Source organism: Diprion similis, chromosome 6 (genome assembly GCF_021155765.1).
Source record: "Diprion similis isolate iyDipSimi1 chromosome 6, iyDipSimi1.1, whole genome shotgun sequence".
In the NCBI taxonomy this organism is placed as follows: domain Eukaryota; kingdom Metazoa; phylum Arthropoda; class Insecta; order Hymenoptera; family Diprionidae; genus Diprion; species Diprion similis.
In genome coordinates this window covers 16,397,237-16,421,419 of record NC_060110.1, presented here as the reverse complement: position 1 = coordinate 16,421,419, position 24,183 = coordinate 16,397,237, and the positions used below count along the sequence as shown (strand labels likewise).

General features: G+C 38.0%; 4 protein-coding genes across 4 annotated transcripts in view; all 4 read left to right on the top strand.

The window, feature by feature from the left end:
• Positions 1-1,920: 1,920 nt before the first annotated feature.
• On the top strand, positions 1,921-7,339 carry LOC124407423 (vanin-like protein 1). The gene is made up of 6 exons (XM_046883534.1): positions 1,921-1,980; positions 4,136-4,211; positions 4,349-4,486; positions 4,780-4,932; positions 5,074-6,446; positions 6,499-7,339. The coding sequence occupies exons 1-5, from the start codon at positions 1,958-1,960 to the stop codon at positions 6,415-6,417; spliced, it is 1,734 nt and encodes a 577-aa protein (XP_046739490.1). The 5' UTR covers positions 1,921-1,957; the 3' UTR covers positions 6,418-6,446; positions 6,499-7,339.
• A 3,412-nt stretch (positions 7,340-10,751) lies between these two features.
• Positions 10,752-19,618, top strand: LOC124406528. Its single transcript, XM_046881965.1, is given in 13 exon segments — positions 10,752-10,940; positions 12,277-12,361; positions 12,484-12,650; positions 13,107-13,282; positions 13,403-13,529; positions 13,974-14,012; positions 14,262-14,309; positions 14,694-14,880; positions 14,954-15,273; positions 15,603-15,871; positions 15,966-16,073; positions 16,527-16,603; positions 19,485-19,618. Coding segments are annotated over 13 exon segments (1,824 nt in total). The 5' UTR covers positions 10,752-10,853.
• The window catches only part of LOC124407425 (vanin-like protein 1), a 15,739-nt gene continuing 8,157 nt past the window's right edge, over positions 16,602-24,183 (top strand). The window contains exon 1 of the mRNA XM_046883538.1: positions 16,602-16,777. The gene's annotated coding sequence lies outside the window, so the exon portion shown is untranslated. The remainder of the gene's footprint in view (positions 16,778-24,183) is intronic.
• LOC124406527 overlaps positions 20,094-24,183 on the top strand; it is a gene marked incomplete at its 3' end in the record, with an annotated part of 6,491 nt that continues 2,401 nt past the window's right edge. The window contains 7 exon segments of the mRNA XM_046881964.1: positions 20,094-20,242; positions 21,618-21,702; positions 21,825-21,991; positions 22,448-22,623; positions 22,744-22,867; positions 23,312-23,350; positions 23,599-23,646. Of these exon segments, the coding sequence (XP_046737920.1) occupies positions 20,156-20,242; positions 21,618-21,702; positions 21,825-21,991; positions 22,448-22,623; positions 22,744-22,867; positions 23,312-23,350; positions 23,599-23,646 (726 nt within the window).

Here is a 24,183-nt window from a genome sequence, read left to right as displayed (position 1 = left end):
AGATACCAACAATTATAGCTTTTCAAAATAAATTCTCAATTTTGCATTCATCGCAGTTAAATTCGCATTGCTGAATTATACGGTACATGTCGAATGACGGGGGCTTGTTTTTTTCTCTTAAATCCATACAAATTTCTGTAAAACGTAATGTAAGCACCTTTTGTATCATGAGCCATATTTTTTTGTTTAAGGCAACAAGCAAATTCTGACGAACTGATGAAGGGGAAAATCGATCGAGGGTACATTTGATTTAATACCGGCATTGGATAATAACTTCGCTCATCTACAGATTTCAAAAACTACATTTCGGATAATTCAAGTCACTCGACGACTATATTATCGACTGATGATGATTTTCAACCAGCGCAGTACAACACGAGTTGTCTACACACAGGCGAAACAGCTCTGTTGTGTATTCAATTTTCCCATCCCTGTGACGCGTTGCAATTTCAAACGCAATTAAGAACGTTGCTTTGAAATTTTGTAATTTGTTTTCCACATTTTAGGTTATAGCTACAACATCAGCATATCTTGTAATCATGGTACAGTTCCAGTAATCTTCTAACATCGCCTAACATCGGTTTATTTAACATCAGTCAGCTCAGAATCAAACCACCAGACCTTCTCGCACGGCGTTTACTTTCGAAAGGTCGTGTTTGTTGGTATTTACCAAAAAATATTGGTGAAAGTGAATTCATTATTCGGCGTTTTGAATATCTGTACATAGCCAATTCTCAACTCACAGGGAATATCAAATAATCAAAAAAGGCCAAAATTTTATTAGTCTTCAATCACATCTGAATTGAAGCACAAAGGTCGAACCAATGAACTATTGATACCTTGGTTTTACTCCTAACATATGCTGACAATAGTCTAAAATAATATGGAGAGTTGCTGTTAATGGGTAAAATCAGCGCATTTACACGACTAATTTACCGTCCAAACAAGATTTGATTTTGTCAGTTTCTCCGACGCCTGCTTTACGCAACTTACGTTACATTAAAGCGATACAAGAACTATACCTCTAGGCGTTCAAAAAAATCAATTTTCAACTATACACGTACAATTGTAAACTGAATTCACCAAGCTTTACAGCTTCTATCAATTTTACCAAATCATAAGTTATAATGTATAAGTTTTTGAAGATAGAAAATGTTAATGAGTAAAGTGTAATATGATTGAAATTGAATTGATTTGATCTATTTCATAGAAAAAAAACAGAGTCATAAATTGTTAGTCAAGTGAAACTTTTACGCTTATAGCAGTTGTTCATTTTCAACACCACCTCGAACTAGTTACATACCTATCATACAGGGTTTACCATTTTTAAACGTTTTAAGCAAAATTACTCTCTGTAGAAAACTCTGTAAAACAGGCCGAAATATTGAGCGGAAGAACGTGTGACTGAAAAGGTTAATAGACTCGCATCGATTTAAATATAATAACTATTCCAAGAAATGAACCCATTCTCAAGCATTAAGGTGACGAGTTGCAAATAGTTCGTATGCATCATTAAACTAAGCACGTGTTTTTTCCGCATCTTTGACCAAAATCTCCGTCTCAATTGAAGATATCCGCACGTGTCTTAGAGCAAAAGTCAGTGTTTCAGCGTCTTCTTCTTTTCACTTTTGAAATTTCTATTTCATAAAGTTTTTGTCTGAACAATTTTTGTCCCGACTGTACGTCACATACATTCTTAAGCAATGTCGGCAGCAATCGTGCTGATGGCTGCACTGGTAGGATCCAAGTATCCGATCGTCGCGAATGCGGTCTTGTGGTGTTGATAAAATGTTTTCGTGTCGCGTTACAAACGGTTCAAGTCGTCTTTGTGCCAAACGTGAGCTAGACTTCTCACAGTGACTGCATCTGTAAATGAAGTCATCCAACTACGAATACGTTATAGTTATGAAGAGTTAACTCAACGTATGATTATTCAACCGAAGTACTTGAAACTCCGATGATTCTTGATCGTTCTGCAAGGTCCGTAAAACGGTATGACACATGAAAAAGATAAGTGCGTACAGTGCTGTTGACCTCATACTCGCGGTTTATCTATACCGGCCGTAAAAGTAGAATAGTGTAATACATTCCTTTTTTTTTAACAAATGATAACAAAAACAAATTAGATCTAGTCATTGCATACAAAGGTGTGGTTCTTTTTATCGCGGTTAATATACACGGGTAAGATCACGCGGCGACAATTCATCGTAAGAGCGACGAAGTAAAATTTAAAAAACCATCATTGAGATTTAGTGCATGGCGTTTGAAACGTAGAGTTCTTTTCAGAGGTGGCGAACCAGCACTCCTGCATCTTTTAGACTTTCGAAAATAAATAGTTCGCTATAAGACATCTCTATTAGTATAAGCATATGTTATACAGAGACTTGTTGATTTTGTAATGACTAAATTATCCTGTTACGTAACATTCTGGGGTAATTACCGAGGTATTCCCAGTATTTCATTAATTAAAGATGGAAAGAAAGATACACTAAATACATGCAGTCAGTGTGTTTATTTGCAATTAATCTTTTGGTGATTACAAATAACACTGACCGTTAATTATAAAATATTTATTTATTTATTTTTGCTTGACCTGGAAAATTGTATAAACTCTGGAAATACCCACAAGGAAATCAAAGTATGATAAATATGAGGAATGATCGTCACTCCAAAATAGTCGAATAAAAATTTCACCGATAGTGATTAATAATCTTCCTGAAAATTGCATGATACATGTACAATTTAGATATATACCAGCGTATGGAGGAAATGATTCACCGTCTAAGCATGTGTGCGTCTCACTGACATGAGTGAAGGTATTGCGCATTTGCACCGTCATACGTTGTACGTGCAGGTAATTCGTAAATACACATTGTACCATAAAACGTGATGGTAAGTGATAAGTTGATAATATAAAACCACTCCTTTTCCGAGTTCTGACTTCAGTGCACCGTCAACGACCCGTTTAAAGTAATCGTAAGTCTGAAATCTCCATTGAATCCCGTTCGCTCGTAACTATTGGATTATACCTGTATGTGATTTTTATTACTATCGATCCGTTCCCTCCGTAATTGGTCGATACGAAAGAACCAGCGTAAACACCGCAACGAGAATTATTTGCTAGACTTTGACGTTTTAACAAAAGTTATCAGATTGGCCGCGAGAAGTATTCATCTTCAGTCACTGAAAATATTTTCCTTTCATTATTACTGTATTAACAAGTGCTTGCCGACTCCTTGCCGACTCGCCCATGGTCGCAATAGCTGTTTGACAACTATCGCATACATTTACATATCGCCAATTTAAGTAGCACGAAGTGCTGCAGCCATTCCGTAAGCAAATGTTGCTGGCTGCAGGTCTGACACGCAGTCTGTCGTATGATCGCTGCATAAATAATAAATAGCATATGTCATACGCATATCACTGTACCATGTGTATACTCGTATTACTAGAGTAACACATCAGTTGAAGGAAGTGACTGTGATTGTGCAAAACCAAAGTCCGAGGATACGTACGCGAGACTTTACTGCTCGTACAGAGTATAGTCAGTTTTTAGTATTCCGAATGACTCAGATGAAATTTTAAATCATCATCAAGTGTCATGTATCAATGTGTAAACCACCGATATATCACATGTCGTTGGGAGCAAAGGTCCGAATGCTGTAATTTTGCAACTCTGACATTGAAGTTACTGGATACAATCAATGTGCACGAATTCAATTAGTTTCAATCATCATAATCAAATACATAATTTGATTTATTATTCGTAGACTTTGTTAATGCAAGAATAATTGCGATAGTTAAATGTTAAAAATCATTCCCACTCTAGTAGTAACGAACTAAATATTGGCGCTCGAAGTCTTCACTCTATACACCACATCAGATTCTCTGTCATATTACCTAGCCAATCACTGTGGCATACTTACTTATCGTTAGTTTCTCCTCGTCAAACATGCGATACCTTTTCAACGAATTCAGACTTCCGCGAATGACTTACGTGTAATTTCGGAAACGAGACATTTATCCCCTTATGTAACAGAAAAAATTTATCCTCTTGTTTAGTTCTTATTTTTTGAGCGGAAAAAAAATCCCAGCATCGACAGACTTATAATAATACACAGATTTTTATTTCCAGACAAAGAATCATGCGGTCTCTGAGCTCATCGCTTGCCATCTTGGGGCTGACCGTTTTGGCCCAATTGACATTCGAGGTGCGTATTAATTCGCTGAAGACTGGCTGATTCACACAATCGTATCTTTCGGGAACGACGATAACAGATTTGATATTAAAAACAAATCAAAGGTTCGACGACGCATAGCTAATTGTTGTTTTCTACATGCTCCGCAGGTCTCCGCTGCGGATACAATTTCTTACATAGGTGCCGTCGCCGAATATTATCCGGTAACAAATGGAACGAACGGAACAACGATCGCAACAGCCAATGCCAACAACTACGTGACCATTATCAAAACCGCCTGGGGTTACGTGAGTATTTTTCAACGGCAATTATACAGACGTCGAGAGATTCTGCGAGCCGTTTTTACGCAGTAACATTGGAGTGGAATGAATCTTAATTGTAACAGATTAAATTTCAGCAGTAAACAATGCAGCGGTATCGTGTTTCGCATTTATTGATATTTCCCTCGCAGAACTGACCTCCGATTGTCGCGTAAGGTGACATTGTTAACTGCGGATCAGACAGTCTAGTCATTACTGCTGACAATAATGAATTCGTTACGTGCCTGATATCACTTACATCTTTTGATGGACACTTTCAGAACACAGACATCCTTGTGTTCCCGGAGGACTCATTGACGACTGGAATGAATTATTCCAATACGAATAGAACTCTGTATCCTTCATTCAGTTCCATCGTACCGGATGCCGGACTGGATATTCCCTGCGATAATGCTTCGACGGTCGTAATAGAGGTTTGTATCTCAATTTTGTATACCCACCGGAGTTATAGGCGCGTAGCAATGTTGGAAGCGGAATTTTTTTAATCACGCATAAAAGTCACGTTCAGCAGTACAGCCGTAGATGTTCGAAATACCGAATCGATATTCTTCCAGGCACTGAAGTTGATATCGTGCGCTGCGAAGCAGTACTCGATTTACGTAGTCGTAAACGTTATCGAGAAGGAGAACTGCACCAGCACAGGAACAACGTCTCGCCCTTGTCCCAGCGACGGTTACTTCTTCTACAACACAAACGTGGTGTTCAACCGAACCGGAGGCATTGTCTCGAGGTACAGGAAATTCAACCTGTTCGCCGAACCTGGCATAAACGTAACGTCGACCGCAGAAAACGTGACCTTCACCACTGACTTCAACGTCACCTTCGGATTGATAATATGCAACGACATCCTCTACAAGACCCCGGCTCTATCGCTCGTCAACGACTATAACGTGACCGACATTATTTTCCCCGTACGATGGTTCTCCGAATTACCTTATTTGACTTCGGTTCAGATCCAGTCAGCTTGGTCCTACGCCAACAACGTGAACCTCCTGGCATCTGGCTACAACAATCCAGCAACTAGCAACGGTGGCAGTGGAATTTACGCTGGAAACAACGGAAAAGTGATCACCCTTCTGTCGGAGGGCACAAAGAACGCTCTTTTAGTGGCAAGGGTACCAAAGGTGATCGATGGGGCTCGAAGCAACGTCACCTCCACGTCTTATCCGCTGACCTACGAGTTCAGTAGTACGGAAATTACGACTCTGGCGAACATCACGACGGTTTCCCAGAACGCGTTTTACCAGGACACCTTGGCGCCTTACACAACGAGCCTTTTGCCGCTGACCAACGGAACGACGGCCATTTGGCTCGAACTCTGCGACCGACAGCTTTGCTGTTCCTTCTATGTGAACAGAACTTTCAGTGCAGGTAGTGTCAATTCAAGCGTCAATTATTACAGGCATAGAATCGCCGTTTTCAACGGAGTTCGATCCTTCGCTGGTACCACTACCGCCGGAATACAGACCTGCAGTGTCATCGCTTGCACTAACGACACCCTAGCCAGCTGTGGGCTGAGGTTCAACACGACGGAAACCGTCGTGCAGCCAACTGTCTTCAACAATGTATTTGTGTCCGGAAACTTTTCCAAAAACTCGACGACCATGCAGATGCCCAACTCGTTGACCACGGATATTCTTCCTTTAAATCCCAGTGACTTCACGTATACTAAAGTCGATATTTCAGGCTCTTCTTTAACCAATATCACCTACAATCTAACGACGCAGTCAAACAACTTGTACACTTTTGCTATTTATGGTAGAAACTTCTCTGCTGATGGGACGGCTGTTAGTTCTGTCAGCGTTGCTTCGTCTACGGTCCAACTTTTACGGTTCTCTTTCACGGCGACCGTATTTTTGGCAGTAATTGTAACTTTATTCGTTAGGAGCTGTTCGTAAACTAAGTAGCTGTAATTTGGATACTTTTGACCCCCCTCTCCCAAGACGGCACCTGGTTTAGGAAAAAAAAACGACTGAATATCTGCGGTTGGTATGCGACTACATACCTATAGCTGCATGGATCGGTGCTTGGTAAAACCAAAAATGCTCATTTCTCGTTAAAGCAATTAATTGAAATGTACAACATAACGTGGCGGGGGAAGATTCAGAGAATTATCAAGGATATTTATAATGTATTCTGAGATTCGATTACTTATAGCTGTCAATTTTTAAAACAAATATTCACTCGAACAGCTTACTACAGTTTAGTTTGCGGACACTTACAAATATAGTTACTTGTAGAAGACCATGCCAGTATTTTAGTCGTCAGTATGTAGGTCATATCGTTCGTAGTATTATAAGCGAGTAAAAAACGAATCCCAATCATAGTAGGTAATAAAGATAGTAACCATTCATTCGTATTGTAAAGATTAACATATTTTCATAACAGCAGAATACCTCTGAAATTACTCTGCATTCATATCTCACATTATCAGTGACAGACGTGTTGAAAATCGTTAATGTCAAGTATGTAGGACCTTTAGATGGGAAAACATTTTGTAACACTTTTATTTTATATGATGCTATTCACATCATTTATCTAGTATTTTTAAAGGTACGATAATAATGGGTGATGTCGATGAGGTTTACAGTGAACGTTTGAAGGTATATATAGCACAAAATCACCAAGGTGGCGAATTTCGACTTTGAATTCGATGAATATAGTTTTAAAATCATCTTCTTGAAGGTGGGATCGAATCATTGCTAGATACATCTGTTAAAAATATTTAAGAGGAGCATCCTTAGAATTTTAAATTACGTTAATTAACAGCTTTATGGAGAACAGGTTAGAAGATATCGTTATTCCGGGAACGTTTTACATAAAATTTTGCTTATCGTTGGGCGCCAGTAGCGAGAAGTAATAAATATTTTGTTCCGTTTGATGTATCGTGCGTGTGTTGTTTGTCGGATTGTAATCATTTTGACAATAAAAAAACATTTGGCAGTCGTTTAAACCGAAGTACGTCACACGATTGACCACTAGTGCTCCTTTTTGCGTTTCAACGAAATCTAATTAAATCGATAATGGCTGCGTTAACTGGAATGATGCATAAATTTGCCGCAAAATTTTGAAATAAATTAATGATTGATGTAAGACTGTGTTGCTATGGAAAATTTACAATGTTATTTAATAGGCTATGGATTAGGTTTACAAAAAGTTTTGAAGCGTTCAATATTACTTTGCCTTATCTTATAGCTATTGTTGTTGATGGATTAGTACCTACTTGAGGACGTTTCTTAGGTTCTTTATAAAAAAAAAAAACTATATTACATAACTTAATTTCAACGTACATTGTTTTTGTAATGTTGAAGCTGAGTAATATAAGTAATTTTTACTCAATCGTTTTGATACAAAATTACAAATTCAACCATACATATAACGGTGACAGTACCAAATTCGTCGCCTTCGTGATTTTGTGCCATATATTATACTTGAAAACAAACAAAGACGATTTGTGGGTGGGTAACGTTTCAAAATGATAAATAAATAACAAGTAACCTGACCGAGTTTCCTTTGACTTTTCTTAATTCTTAATGAGAAAAAATTCCCGCCAGCCAGCTCACGATAAGAAATGAGTTGCAATACCGAATAGAATACCTAATAAGGAAACTCCTACTAGAATTACAAACTGCAAGGAAAAATTATTGCTGATTCACGTATAACGATATGCCTGATTCGCAATAAGCTTTGTCACATTACTACTTTCACTGCAGAAAGTATACTTGAATATAAGATATTCTCGTTTTGCGGCCAAAATAACATATGTTCCAATCCATAATTGTTATTCGTTTATAAAACCTAAATCCTTAAGGCCAGAATTTCTTTTACAACTTATATAAAATATGATTTCACATAAAAATGTTTAACAAGTGAAAGAACAACGATAGCTGAATTATTTTATGTTCATTTTAAAGTAAATCAGAGTTCATTACACGAGCGTGAAATTTATTAGTTGAAAAAATTGACCGAATTATTGTATAAGCTTCATTCGCGGTTAGGTCCTATTATTTTAACAATACCTACGATTTCAGTCGCGTATAGATATTCAGATAGATTTTATTGAAAATGATTGTATTTGCACCCGTAGTTTCGGTTCAAATTGACACATAATATTCCGTCATTTACTTCGAAGTAAAAAATAATTCGCTGCTCCAGGAAGCTTAAAGTGAAACAAGTATTTTGACTTCTGTACACTAGATGCGTGAAATCAAAATTAAAAACGCTGATTATCAAGAAGCAAATAGAGTAGCGAAATCGTAACTGCACAATTGTTTTCAACACTATGTGTTGGTGGCACACGGTGCACTGCATTTCGTGTGCACGGGGCATAAGAGATAGACAGACGATGCCTGTGCACACGCAGCAACGCAAGCGCATTTATTTGATGACGAAAGTGGCCAATTTGTTGTCGAATGGTTGTAACATTTGGCCGGGAGAATAGAAACAGATTATTGGGTCTGATCACCTTGGTTCTCTTTGGGTAAAATTTTTCACGCATCAATCCAGACTATATACGAATCAAATTATAGTTTGTGAACTCGCGAGAAAGGTGAAAGGAAGAACCGTTAAATCGTCACCTGTATGTGAGAAGATGAAATATATCAGCGAGCAGAGAGTGCATTTCTGTTGTTTGAACCACGCAGCAACAATCAAGCTCGATTCTTCCGCAAAATGCTGCCGAACGGGGTCTTACACGTCCGGATGTTACAGGAATTGTCACAGTTGCGAAAATGCGTTTCCCTGATTAGCTGGAAACTGAATAACCGCTCCTTTTGTCAACGATCCAATCAGGCTTCGGAGCCATTCCAACAAATCGGGAAAAAGGAAATGGAACGGACGAATCCTGAAAATAAACTTTTCCGACTATTAGAGGAAATACTGTTAGTCAGAAACTTGATAAACTAACTTCTCTATTACCATGGTGGGGACATTATAAAGGCTACGAAGCGAACGTACCTTAGTCAATCAGTAGTGTGTGTACACTTTCCGGGGTGATTGAGGAAGTTGTCACGATCAGAGTGCAGACGAGAGAATATCGGCAATTCGAGTTATATGAAAGTGACACGTCTTGGCTTTTTTTCGCAACGTTTATGCGACGCGATCTTCATTTTACATGTGATAATTATTGTGATTATTCTTATTTCGAAACGTTTTTATTAACCCGCTTTCTTGTATGTCTGTTTATCTATTCGATACAAATTTTGCAATCGAATTTAAACGTATTTTTTGGTGAGCAAGAGACTTGAAAATTTGAACATAGCTCAGGACTGGATGACAATGCGATATTATTTGTTTTTCTGGAAAAATTTGAGAATAAAAAATCAGACAGTTCGGACTGAAACTCAAAACCAGATCGTTCGATTCCTCTTCTTGGGATTATCCTACATAGATTGTAAAATTTCACACACACACACACACACACACAAGAGTGAAAAGCAGAAAATAATTACTTGGATGAAAAAAAAAATTATTAGTTACAACGTTTTTAAGACGGACTAACAAGTATAAAATAATGTCTCCTATCTCCGTACAGATTTAAAACGGAACACGTGTGGCGCATGCAATATATGATATTCAGGTGTGTAGAGAATAGCTGTTGTTGAGAAACCTCATAAAACGATTCATATCATGTGCAGGACAATAAAACTATTACTGACTTGGGTGAACTTTTCATGCATTATTATCTATTGGATGCGGGCCACGTTTTTCGTTTTAAATCTGTGTAGGGTTATAAAACTGTATGGAGCTAGGAGGAATTGTTTTATACTTTTAGTACGTTTTATAAACGTTCAAAATTGAATTATTGCTGCAATTTAAATTATTATTTTATTTTTCAATCAATACACGTGTCAACTGGCATTTCCGAGAGGTAGTACAGGCAATGTAAATTGGCGATAAAATTTATTACCGAGGTTTTTCTCTGCTTTACTAGCCTGTGCGCAAATAATGCAATTGTGAAGTATTTGTATATTTTCATTACAGAAATATATAACAGATTGCTCGTCTTTTGCTCGTGTCTTTCGATCCTCAAACATTTTTCATGATTTTTTACTGCTGAATTTTGAGGGAATAGAATTCTTAATCACTGCACATAAATGCGTATAATTTCCCGAATCGCACCACTTGCAATCCAAATGTGAATCACTGAAAATACTGAGCTAATTATTATTCAAATATTTCGTACAATAGGTTCTAATTGCCACTTCGATATTATGTTACAGATAATCTAATGATCGGAGTGGCTTCCCGGCAATATTCAACCTCAACGAACGACTCATATTCCGCATTGACACACACGTGATACGTACAATGCAGTCTTGATAGTCTGGTTGAAATGTTCGGCCTCAAAACTGTTGTACTTGCCCTTTGCATTTGGCACGTTTCTGCTGTGTTAATGAAAGATCAATGTCAGCGGGAATACGTACGTACGAACAACTCATTGCAATTGAAACGCAGCTTAGATTCCACCCATTTCAAACCGCGAAGATGCTCCGATTTCGCACCGATCAGCCCCGCGCGAAATTATACACCACATCGCGGATTTTCTCGATGCAAAACATGGGAATAAGCTTTGCGACAAACGAATAAATTCCAAAATAAAAATTTTTGAGCTACTGCTACCTGGCAGTTATAATTTCGTGAGGGATCAACGTTGATCTCCTCAAGAGTGAATGGAAACGAAGTTGAATTTGAAGCGTTTCATATGGGTGCGGTGTAACTGAGCCAATGGCTGTACTTGATTGCAAGATTAGTCGTAGTGCTCGTACTTTGCTTTTAATTTATACTCTTGACCTCGTTGAAGGCTGTACTTTATTCAAGGTAACACAACGATTTCATGCCAAAGAAATTGTCGATGACAGTTCAGGGGAAAAAATTCGAACGAAACACGATAATGATTGAAGACAACAATAACGTTAAAAGGTTCATTACCTTTTGGTAAGAAATGGCATCTGCAGGAAAATGTGTGGCACAAATAAACTCATGTCCTGGGTCCGAGACGAGTCACACACTATATACAAACCAGAAATGATAACGACCACACTGGCTTGTGAGACGAAAGATTCCATAAACATTCCATTTTAGATTTTCCTGCTTCGGTACCGCATAGCGTTATACGGCGAGTTTGTCAGATTTTATTCTGTTATCAACGAAGCACACCCGGAACTTAAGGATTCGTGATGTAATTTAACAAAAAACATCATAAGGTCCTGTTTCGTATTGAGAATTACATTTCTTCGTTAAAATTTTTGTTAATAATTTACTCAAGTCATACATTACAAACGATCCATATTTTATATTATTATTAACATTTTCTTGAATGATTAAGTCGTCATCATCTCATCAGAGGCAAATTTGAAAATCACTAAAATGTCACCTGCGAATTTACCTGACAATTCAGTTCAGAGCTTTGAAATTATTTTCCTATCACTTCTACGACAATCAGTTCGAATTTCTAACCTAGATAACGAACATACTTGTACAATAAAAAAATGGATTCTAAAAATTTTCACGCTTCCTGTCAGAGGTGATCACCTACTGTCTGTTGTGAACCCAGAGCGCAAGGGTCAGCAGAACTATTTTTAATCAGTGTCTACAATTATAGTCAGTAAGAAGATATCCGTAACTCGATACAAAATGTAAACATTGTCTTTCGCAGATTGCTAAATAGAACGGAGTGTTTCGTTCGTTGATTAGGGAGTCCAAAACTGAAAAAAAAAAAAAATTATACTTTCATCAATACTCTTTATGTGTTCCAGGAGTTTCCTGCGGAATGGAAATCCACAGAAAATGGTACGCTAGGACCTGGCAAAATGGATGTAGTTTATGACAGAAACGCAGACGGTGAGATTCTTCGCAATAAATATTCGTTCATCTGAATGCATCATGATCAATGGATTTTCCTTAAGAACTTTCGTTTCATTCGATAATACGACGTATTCGGGCATACATACTTTGTTTTACAGAGATTCGAGCAAGGTTCGTAAATGCAACGGAAGATGTTTGGATAACTGCACTTATCAAACCGACTGACAACGCCAACTGTCCTGAGACCCTGGAAGATGCTGAGGATCTTTTTTTATATAATCCATATATAAAGAGCGGCAACAGTACCGCATACAATGTTTCAAAGGTGATTAACTTCTGACCGTGTAAGAGAGAGCCAAATTTGGGTTAATTTCCGCAGGTTGACCGTAAACAAGAATCTGTCGTTGTATGTACCACGTTTCTACAGATGTTCGTAAAATGAAGCGAACGCAAACTTAGTAATTCTATCAAATTCTATATCGTTTCACTTCTCCGACCAGATTAGAATGATGGCAGTATGTATTCTGACTAAATCAATCTTCTGTGCTGAAAGTGTACGAAAGAAGAACTTTTTGGTAGACGTACGCGAAAAATTTTCTGCCACAAACTCCGCATGACTTCTACGATCCCAACTTTCTTCATAAACAACATCGATCGCAGTATATTATTATATTGAAATTATATCCCAAGTCCGCATAAAGCCAAATTAGTCAGAATTACAAAAATCTGCACATTTATCATATTCCGACCAAGCATTAAACAGATGCGTTGTCGTTTTCAGGGTCACACAAGGGTAATCAAAATCTCAAAACCAATCACTGGTTGTTATTATTTCAATATAACGGACGAAAACGGCACCAATTGGTTACACGGCGGCCAATTTTATAATACGTCCAATCGTCACATCAATCCACACCCGAAATGTAAACTGGAATACTATCCCCCTGGCGACACGACGTGAGTTTCTAACTTACAATTTCATTCTATAACTTGATCATATTCAGTATTCGCTGTGAAGATTAGAGCATCGGTGAATCAACCTCGTATTAAGGCAATTCTTGCGTTATTGTTTTTTAGTAAGGAAAGTGTAAACATTCGTCTGACACTAGCGATGTCGTGCACGCTAGTAGTATGCGTGGAAAGCCATAATGGAAGCAGAACTGGAGAGGAATGCGCTATGGGTCCGATTCAAAGGTTTGAAATAGTAAGATACAGCATTAAATTTACTTTATTTGTGAATATTCGATTAATGCAATTTATTCTGGATCACATTTTGATTCAATGGCTTTCGGTTCTTACTAGTTGGCTACTATACGTACATGAGTGCACTTGCACTTTATGATTTTCTTGCTTTGTTAATGTTGTTGCTAGTTATTAGCAACTTTGATTGAAATTCAATTTATTTAGGTTTACGTATACAGAATAGTTTTTCCGCGCTACCTCCGTCAACACTCGACTATCTCGCAGTTTTTGACAGAAGGTAGCACAAAAAATAGAATTCGTGGAATGTCCGCGTGTAAGGACTTCTTGACTCACGTGAAGCACTTAGCACTCGTCAAGAAATCCCTACTTGACCTGCACTTGCCACGAAAGTGTCTATTACGATGCAGCAGGAGGTCTCTGAACTGAAGTTTTCTTAATTTTTCAGGACCGGTCGGACTACTGCAAAGATACAATTTGGGGCAATGTAAGTGTTACTCGACTTTCAGATTCCTTATATTGATACGATTAATTCTGAACACAAGAATTAAAAGCGGCAGAATTTCTGCTTTGATGCCCTTAAATCGATCTTTGCATTTGCTTGCACTGTGTACAACAGTATAGGGTCGTATTTGTCAGTATATAATTTCACTGATTTTACTTTCTTTTTTCCGTCGATATACGATTTTGTACGAGATAATATGAGGTATCAAAACAGAGATAAATTGTTTTTCAGAAATGGAAGACCTGTACGCTTCGTGACCGCCCCTCGAAATTTAAAGTGGTAAGTCTTGCGTTTTTCTGAAATTCGGACGTAGTATCGAAAGACTCGAATTTGAGTCCAAATTCAGGCGAACTCATAAGTTCGTTTGGTTGGTTTAAATATACAAATTGTATGGAATAAGTTGTGGAATCAGCAAGTACATCTAATCTGAATTAGTTGTGTGGAATGCTAATTGATAAAAATCAAAACTTGATCTTTGTTGTGCTGAAACAATAAGCCCGTTGAATTCAATGCTAATCTCGAGAAAATGTTTACACTAACAATAAGTATGTAAAGGAGAGATCAGCAGCGAGCCTTGGCCGATTCTAAGCGCAGTTGCTCTGTTCTCCCCTAAGTTTTACTGTACAATATTTCTTTTTAACCACAGAAATTTCTTTGTTATAGAAACAAAGTGTACGTCTAGATAATTCAGAATGGATAGTGGATATTACACGGGAAGACGAAAACGAGTATGGTTCTAATCATAGTTATTACCTGTCGATTTACACGATCCCTGGCACCTGCCCATTACAAAATAGACGCGACTACTGTCGTTGGAAACCTTTTCTCTATCAGAACGACTTCCGCTTCAGTACGTAATTGAAATGTGCAAACTTTATATGGTATAAGAAATGAGTAAATGAGTTTACATAATTTATTTGCAGTCCCTCCACCGGCGGACAATCACCAGCTCAAAGACGATAGTCCATATTCCCTCGAACATGTTACGACTATTCTTTCTTACATCGTATTGGGTGCGATTATAGTAGGAATACTACTTTATTGGATTAGAGAGTACAACTATTTGATAGTTGTAGATAAGCTCAATAACGAGAAACAGAACGGAAAGTCGCAAAGAGCTGTGGAGCAGGGTGATAACGGAAAAGCCAAGGAGATTTTGTTGGTCTATACCAAGGGTTCGCTGCCGTTCATGGATAAAATGAAGAATTTTCGAAATTGTTTGAAGCTCGGCTGTCGCTGCAGGGTAAGATTTTGTCATAAAGTTAAGGACCAAAGTCAACGTAACTTACGTGTCGTCTGAAGTGTAATACAGCGGATCTGGCAAAGCGGACCTGTTTCACTCAAGCGAGAGCCAATCAAAAACTGTCGAAGCAAGACACGGAGTCACCTCGGTCGGCTTGAATGGGTCCCTTTTGCGAGATCCTCTCATTGACAGTGGAATGAATCGAATCAAAGTCGAGCACTTTACGTTGTTGGCCACCAAGTATCTGGATGCTGAATGTATAAGTTATGCGGCATGGCCGGATATCGGGATCGTGACAACCACTTTAAACGCTTTGTCTGTGATCCCAGGTTTACGACCTGCAGTCGCAAGAAGACGAGGATGACGTTGCAACATACGGAGCTACGGAATGGATTGGCAAGTTGTTACTGAACGGTAGCAAAGTAGTTTTCGTCGATACCCCGGAGTTCCGTTCTGTCGTCAAGAGAAATGAATCAGACACGGCGGAAGAATGGGAACCAGTTGTTGACTCGCGTGATCTTGCGTTGCGATATGCCGTTGAATCGGCTAAGAACATTCAAGATCCCTCGACTCAGTATCACCAGCACTTTGTTGTTCGGTTAGTGACTGTGGAGAGAAATCATTTTCGTTCCTATTACTCGTAGTGCAATATTTCAGTCATCGTCTCTAACCTGATATTCCTCGATTCGCAGATGGGAGGGATTCAAAGCTACCGACGACAGGGATGACCCTTTATCGTTGATCACACCTCACATTCGTTTCAATCTTCCGGAGAATTTCGATACTTTGTGCGAGCATATGTGAGTTATGTTTGTTCACTTTCGAATCTACGTATAATGATCTTCAACGTTAGGGAAATATGGTGCAGCGTAGAATTCAGAAATTAAGCTTTCTGTTTGACGCCACAATTGTTTTTTCATACTTCATTTAACGGTCGTAATAGATACTCGTAACAGTCAGTTAGTCTTCAAATCATTATAGTCACATTTTTGGACGACCCAGAATGAGAACCGTCTGGTTAAGAAAAACCATCTCATGACCAGAATATTATTTATAACACGAAATCGTACGCTCATCATTTTATTACATTTACACCACTGTCTAACATTGTTGCCATAATTCTATCTGATTCGTGACTGGTTCGTTGTTATAAGAACTCAATTTACAATAGAGACCATAAAACATTGATCGTCATAGAAACAAGCCGAATTCCCAGATGGCTATATTTCACTGTTCCAACTTTTCTGTTACAGCTGCAACTCGATGGGTACAAAATTCAACCACCATATAGTAAACATCCCAAGCGCCGCTGAAGCGTAGTACAAGCCGAGTATTTACTTTAGAATTTTATTTAAATATCGTTCAACGATAGGATTGAATAGCATATAAGATGTGCTATGAACTGCAATTCAAAGAGATCTGCCGGACAGTTTTCAAAATGTGGGAATTACAAATTTCTAAAGGATAAAATCTTTTACATAAATTCCACGACTCAGCGAATAACGTTAGTGGTCTGGAATCAAACTTGTTATTCAAACGTATTCTTCAATTATTACGGTGAAAATAATTGTCACCGCCCCAATCCTCTGTACTGTTTAAATGAGTTCGCCGAATATGTGCCGATCCAGCAGAGAAACTAAGGAATTTCTCTAAAAGTTATGCCTACCTACAGCGAAACTCCGCTGGGTCGAAGCTGAATAATGTTCAAAATATCAGAGAAATATAAACCGAATGGAACTAAATTTCTACTTCGGTAGGGAGTATAGAATTGGTGCACTTAGTTCGAAAGTGAGCCGCTGATACCTTTAGAATAATTAGAGTTGAACGAATTGTAAGACGCTATCTTGTGGCGGAAACAGCCATAGGTACTCAAAAAGCGTCGTGTGTCTTTAATGTGTGTTCAAATAACGTATTCCAATGAATGAATTTCATTTTTGTTTTGATAATCATTTCTTTGACTTATTGTTAAAACGATTAGCTTATTACGCCCTTTTTGGCGCCAGCATATAAGACTGGACAAAGAGCTATTGCAACTCGACTGTTGCCCCAAAGTCTGTAATGAATGGAATGAGTCTGGCCAACGTATGCAAAAATAATAAATAAACAAATAATAGACTGATAGCATCACGAGTTGAAATTCGACTCACTTTCTATACGTCTTATTTGTTTTGCTTGCCACAATAATCCATACAAGATAAATGAATTCTAAATCTATGTTCAAAATCTATCGTGTGACTTCTAGGACTAAAATTTCCACGTGTAAAATCGGTTATCGTGTAAATCGATTATAGCTGCAGTAAAAGGATCGAACTATCCGCATGCCGATAATGCATGCGTGTAATGTCGGTAAAAAATGTCGTCAAAATGAGATGTCGGTGTTCTTCGTAATCAAAAACTAGATCAACTGTCATTTCGTCATCTTACCAACAAATCTTATGGGACTGGGCTCAAGCTCTGTGTTTTATTAAAGGCGAGTAGCATCATACCAGATGGTTCGATCCTTCTGATGCAACTGTAAAGATTTCCCGATTTCGGTCAATGATAACCGATCTGTAAATTTTTTTTCCAAATTCTTAAAAAGTAAAACATCGCTCCACTTTTTGCCAAATTAAGGCATCAATTGTCCAAGTTTCATCCTCATCGCTTGAGCGGTATAGGAGTGTTGGCTCAAACTTAAATTCTTAAGGGCTACAATTTCCTCTACAATTTACATGAAATATGACTTCACATAAAAATGTCTGACGAGTGAGAAAAAAAAAAATTGCTAAATTATTTCATGCTTAACTCAAGGTAAATCATAGCCAAATAAGCCACGACGTGCTTCTATCATAGTTATTCTACCAGCAGCATAACGGCAGAGCCGGCAACCATCTACAGTCCGGCTGTAAACCTTCGTCACCATATAACACAAGCCTTACATACCGACAGAATAACATTCTTACGGGAACTGACCAGTAGGCCACAATATGTTGTCGCCGTTCATGTGGTTATAATTAGTGATTAATTAGAAGTGGTCGAATCTTGTGTATTTAGTGGGTCAGTACCGTTGATATTTTCATGCGGAAGTAAATGGAAGCGACTTTACTACACGAGAGTGGCGTTTACTAGTTAAAAATAACTGACCGCATTGTTGTACAAGCTTCACTCGTGGTTAGGTTTGATTATTTTAATGACGTCGTTTGCTTCGAAGTAAGAAATAATTCGTTGTTCCAGGAAGTATGGTGCTTAATGTGAAACAAGTATTTTGACTTACGTACACTTTGGTACATGAAATCAAAATTAAAATCGCTGATTATCATGAAGAAGCTGGAGTAAGAAAATACTAACTGCATAATTGTTTTCGGTGTAATTTGTACGGAACACTTACGTATCGAGTGTTATTCAATAGGCGACCAGCATAAATATTTGTACAGAAATCCGAACGTCACCTGTTGCCGTCGTTGGCATTTGTAGTTAGTCATAGATAATGTGGTTAGTGATAGTTAGTGTAAACGGCAATCCGTGTACACTTACAGTAATGGGAGCGCATTTATTTGATCATGAAAGTAGCCAATTTGTAATCGGATGGTTGTGACATTTGGTCTGGAGAGCAGCGGGATCTGGTCTCGTTACTTCATTACAGGTGCGAAAACGTTTCTCCATGTTGGTCGGGAAACACGGTTGAACGTTTCTATCGTCGGAGATCCAATCAGGTTTCTGGGCCAGTTTGGCCAAAGCAGAAGAAGAGAAGAGGAACCGAGGAGCCTTGCAAATAAATACTTCCTACAATTGGAGGAAATATTGTTGGAGAGCTGATTACTGCGTAATCGGTTTAGTCTTATTGTTAGTAAGAAACTTGATAAGCTTAAATATCTAAAACCATGCACTTCGAGTCCACAATGTCGAGATTTACTGTTTTTCCTGACAATTGAATCGATCTCGTCGAAAGAATATTGCTGGTTTAGCAGGTGATGGGGTAACGAGTTGGAATAATATTTTCGAGAATTCACTGAGAAGCATATTATTTTTTCCTAGTATCAATTTACCAAATGAAGAATAACAATGTTTCATAATCGCCACACTAATTTTCCGTATCATTATGTTGAATTCTAGCATGGCAATAAAACATTTCGATATAACGGTACGAACGATTATAATTTTTTCCTCATTTGCCCTACTTTCGAACGAAAACATCTCAAACTTTGATTTATTTTTACTATTTATTCACACAGTCGGTCTCTCAGTGTGGTGGGGACGTTTTGAAGACTACGAAGCAAACGTACAAAAGTCAATCAGTAGTGTGTGTACAGTTTCCGGGGTAATTAAGGAAGTTGTCACGATCGGAGTGCAGACGCGAGAATATTAGCAAGTCAAGTTATATGAAAGTGACACATCTTCGCTTTTTTTCACAACGTTTATGCGACGCGATCTTCATTGCACGAGAAATTTTATCAGCCATTCCATACACGTGTCAACTGGCATTTCCGAAGTGTAGCAGAGACGATGTCAATTGGCAATAAAAATGATAAAATAATCTATTGACTGTTAACTTTCGATTAGTTTTTGCCCGATTCTTGCACGTGTTTTTCGATCCTCAAACATTTTTCATGATTCTGTACTGCTGAATCTTGAGGGAATAGAATTCTTAATCACTGCACATAAATGCGTATGATTTCCGGAATCGCACCACTTGCAATGTTCACATGTGAATCACTGAAAATACTGAGCTCATTATTATTCAAATATTTCGTTCAATAGGTTCTAATTGCCACTTCGATATTATGTTACAGATAATCTGATAAACGGAGTGGCCTCCCTCCAATATTCGGCCTCAACGAACGGTTCGTATTCCGCATTGACGCACACGTGATACGGACAATGCAGTCTTGATAATCAAGTTGAAATGTGCGGCCGCAAAACTGTTGTACTTGCCCTTTGCATTTGGCACGTTTCTGCTGTGTTAATGAAAGATCAATGTCAGCGGGAATACGTACGTACGAACAACTCATTACAATTGAAAAGCAGCTTAGATCGCATCCATTTCAAACTGCGAAGATGCTCCGATTTCGCACAGATCAGCCCCGCGCGAAATTATACACCACATCGCGGATTTTCTCGGTGCAAAACGTGGGAATAAGCTTTGCGACTAACGGATAAATTCCAAAATGAAAATTTTTGAGCTACTGGTACTTGGCAGTTATACTTTCGTAAGGGATCAACGTTGATCTCCTCAAGAGTGAATTGAAACGAAGTTGAATTTCCAGCGTTTCAAATGGGTGCGGTGTAACTGAGCCAATGGCTGTACTTGATTGCAGGATTAGTCGTAGTGCTCGTACTTTGCTTTCAATTTATACTCTTGACCTCGTTGAAGGCTGTACTTTATTCAAGGTAACACAACGATTTCATGCCAAAGAAATTGTCGATGACAGTTCAGGGGAAAAAATTTGAACGAAACACAATAATGATTGAAGACAGCAATGACGTTAAGACGTTCATTATCTTTTTGTAAGAAACGGCACCTGCAGGAAAATGTGTGACATAAATAAACTCACATCCTGAGTCTGAGATCAGCCACACACTGTACACAAACCGGAAGTGATAACGACCACACTGGTTCATAAGACTAAAGATTCCATAATCATGACATTTATGTTAGATTTTCCTACTTTTGTACCCACATAGCATTGTACGGTGAATTTTTCACGATTTTTTTTCCTTTGAAATCTGTATTAATAATTCACTCAAGTCATACATTACAAACGATCCATATTTTATATTATTATTCTTATGTTCTTGAATTATTAAGTCACTAACATATTATCAGAGGCATTTCGTCGTTCAAAGAAAGCATGCCTGTACGCCTAATACCCACATCTTGAGTCACGAATTCATAAAATCCGTCGATTCTCGAATACATTTGATCGTTTCTCGATAGCGATATCACATAAAACACCAGAAAAACTTTGACAGAACTTGCTCCGCGAGGCAAAAGCAGACGAATGAGACGATTCGTTTTTAATTTTGTAATGAGTTTTTAAACGTACTGAATTGAATATTTCCGAATTACTACGATACCGACATAGAAAATATGGAAAGAAAATATTAGACGTTTGCATTTATTCATAATCGAATGATCGATTATACCGAATTGCTAAAACGTGGTTCCGGTGGAAAATGAAAATTCAGTGAATAAGGAAGCAAATTTGAAAATCAGCAAAATGTCACATCAATTTTTTCATCCATTCATTGAGCAGTTCGACAATTCAACGAAAATTGTGCGTGGAGACCACGCGCGATAGAAATGAAACTTCTTGCATTTTTCTCTGATTAAAAATACACCATTACCAATACTCTACGTGTTCCAGGAGTTTCCTGCAGAGTGGAAGTCCACAGAAAATGGTACGCTAGGACCTGGCAAAATGGATGTAGTTTATGACAGAAACGCAGACGGTGAGATTCTTCGCAATAAATATTCGTTCATCTGAATGCATCAAGATCAATGGATTTTCCTTAAGAACTTTCGTTTCATTCGATAATACGACGTATTCGGGCATACATACTTTGTTTTACAGAGATTCGAGCAAGGTTCGTAAATGCAACGGAAGATGTTTGGATAACTGCACTTATCAAACCGACTGACAACGCCAACTGTCCTGAGTCCCTGGAAGATGCTGAGGATCTTTTTTTATATAATCCACGTGAAAAGTGCATCTACAGTACCGCGTACAATGTTTCAAAGGTGATTAACTTCCGACCGTGAGAGAGAGAGCCAAATTTGAGTTGATTTCCGCAGGTTGACCGTAAAAAAGAATCTGTCTTTGTATGTACCACATTTCTACAGATGTTCGTAAAATGAAGCGAACGCAAACTTAGTAATTCTATCAAATTCTATATCGTTTCACTTCTCCGACCAGATTAGAATGATGGTAGTATGTATTCTGACTAAATCAATCTTCTGTGCTGAAAGTGTACGAAAGAAGAACTTTTTGGTAGACGTACGCGAAAAATTTTCTGCCACAAACTCCGCATGACTTCTACGATCCCAACTTTCTTCATAAACAACATCGATTGCAGTATATTATTAGATTGAAATTATATCCCAAGTCCGCATAAAGCCAAATTAGTCAGAATTACAAAAATCTGCACATTTATCATATTCCGACCAAGCATTAAACAGATGCGTTGTTGTTTTCAGGGTCACACATGGGTAATCAAAATCTCAAAACCAATCACTGGTTGTTATTATTTCAATATAACGGATGAAAACGGCACCAATTGGTTACACGGCGGCCAATTTTATAATACGTCCAATCGTCACATCAATCCACACCCGAAATGTAAACTGGAATACTATCCCCCTGGCGACACGACGTGAGTTTCTAACTTACAATTTCATTCTATAACTTGATCATATTCAGTATTCGCTGTGAAGATTAGAGCATCGGTGAATCAACCTCGTATTAAGGCAATTCTTGCGTTATTGTTTTTTAGTAAGGAAAGTGTAAACATTCGTCTGACACTAGCGATATCGTGCATGCTAGACGTATGCGTGGAACACCACAATGATAGCAGAACTAAACCGAAATGCATGAGTTCGAAGCCACAATTTGAAATGGTAAGATACAGCATTAAATTTACTTTATTTGTGAATATTCGATTAATGCAATTTATTCTGGATCACATTTTGATTCAATGGCTTTCGGTTCTTACTAGTTGGCTACTATACGTACATGAGTGCACTTGCACTTTATGATTTTCTTGCTTTGTTAATGTTGTTGCTAGTTATTAGCAACTTTGATTGAAATTCAATTTATTTAGGTTTACGTATACAGAATAGTTTTTCCGCGCTACCTCCGTCAACACTCGACTATCTCGCAGTTTTTAACAGGAGATAGCCCAAAAAATAGAACTCGTGGAATGTGCGCGTGTAAGAACTTCTTGACTCGTGTGAAGCACTTAGCACTCGTCAAGAAATCCCTACTTGACCTGCACTTGCCACGAAAATGTCTATTACGATGCAGCAGGAGGTCTCTGAACTGAAGTTTTCTTAATTTTTCAGGACCGGTCGGACTACTGCAAAGATACAATTTGGGGCAATGTAAGTGTTACTCGACTTTCAGATTCCTTATATTGATACGATTATTTCTAAACACAAGAATTAAAAGTGGCAGAATTTCTGCTTTGATGCCCTTAAATCGATCTTTGCATTTGCCAGCACTGTGTACAATAGTGTAGGGTTCTGTTTTTTATATGTAATTTAGCTGATTTTACTTTCTTTTTTACGTCGATATACGATTTTGTACAAGATAATATAAGATATCGAAATACAAGTAAATTGTTTTTCAGGAATGGAAAATCTGTACGCTTCGTAACCAGCCCTCGGAATTTCAAATGGTAAGTCTACCGTTTCTCTGAAATTCGTACGTAGTGCTGAAAGACTCAAATTTGAGTCCAAATTCAAACAAACTCATAGGTTCGTTTGGTTGGTTTGAATATATAAAGTGTATAGAATACGTTGTGGAATCAGCAAGGAAATCTAATCTGGATTACTTTTGTGAAAGAATAATCTATAAAAATCACAACTTGATCTTTGTTGTGCTGAAATAATAAGCCCGTTGAACTCAACCTTAATCCCGAGAAAATATTTGCACTAACGAGAAACATGAGTTTAGTGTCCCCCTCTGATTTCGTTGAGACTCATGTATGTTGTAGAACATGGAAAACTAAGAGACACGTATTTTTTTATCTGCGGAATAACGGTTTAAAGGGGTGAAAACGATCCCCAAAGATGGGTACCCGACGAGGTGACTTCTTGACACGCTTCATGTATTTTAATGAAACCAACATTGAAATGTTTTTTTAATGTGTTCGAAAACTTCAGCGTCAGTTTCAGTCAAATTCATCAAGCACATCAAGAAATCTCCTCGCTGG

Bases quoted from the DNA above. Each gene is read 5' to 3' on its own strand.
- LOC124407423 (XM_046883534.1), top strand. From the start codon at position 1,958: ATGATTCTTGATCGTTCTGCAAG. The intron at 4,212-4,348 runs GTGCGTATTAAT...CATGCTCCGCAG, and splicing joins TGGCCCAATTGACATTCGAG to GTCTCCGCTGCGGATACAAT. The intron at 4,933-5,073 runs GTTTGTATCTCA...ATATTCTTCCAG, and splicing joins CTTCGACGGTCGTAATAGAG to GCACTGAAGTTGATATCGTG.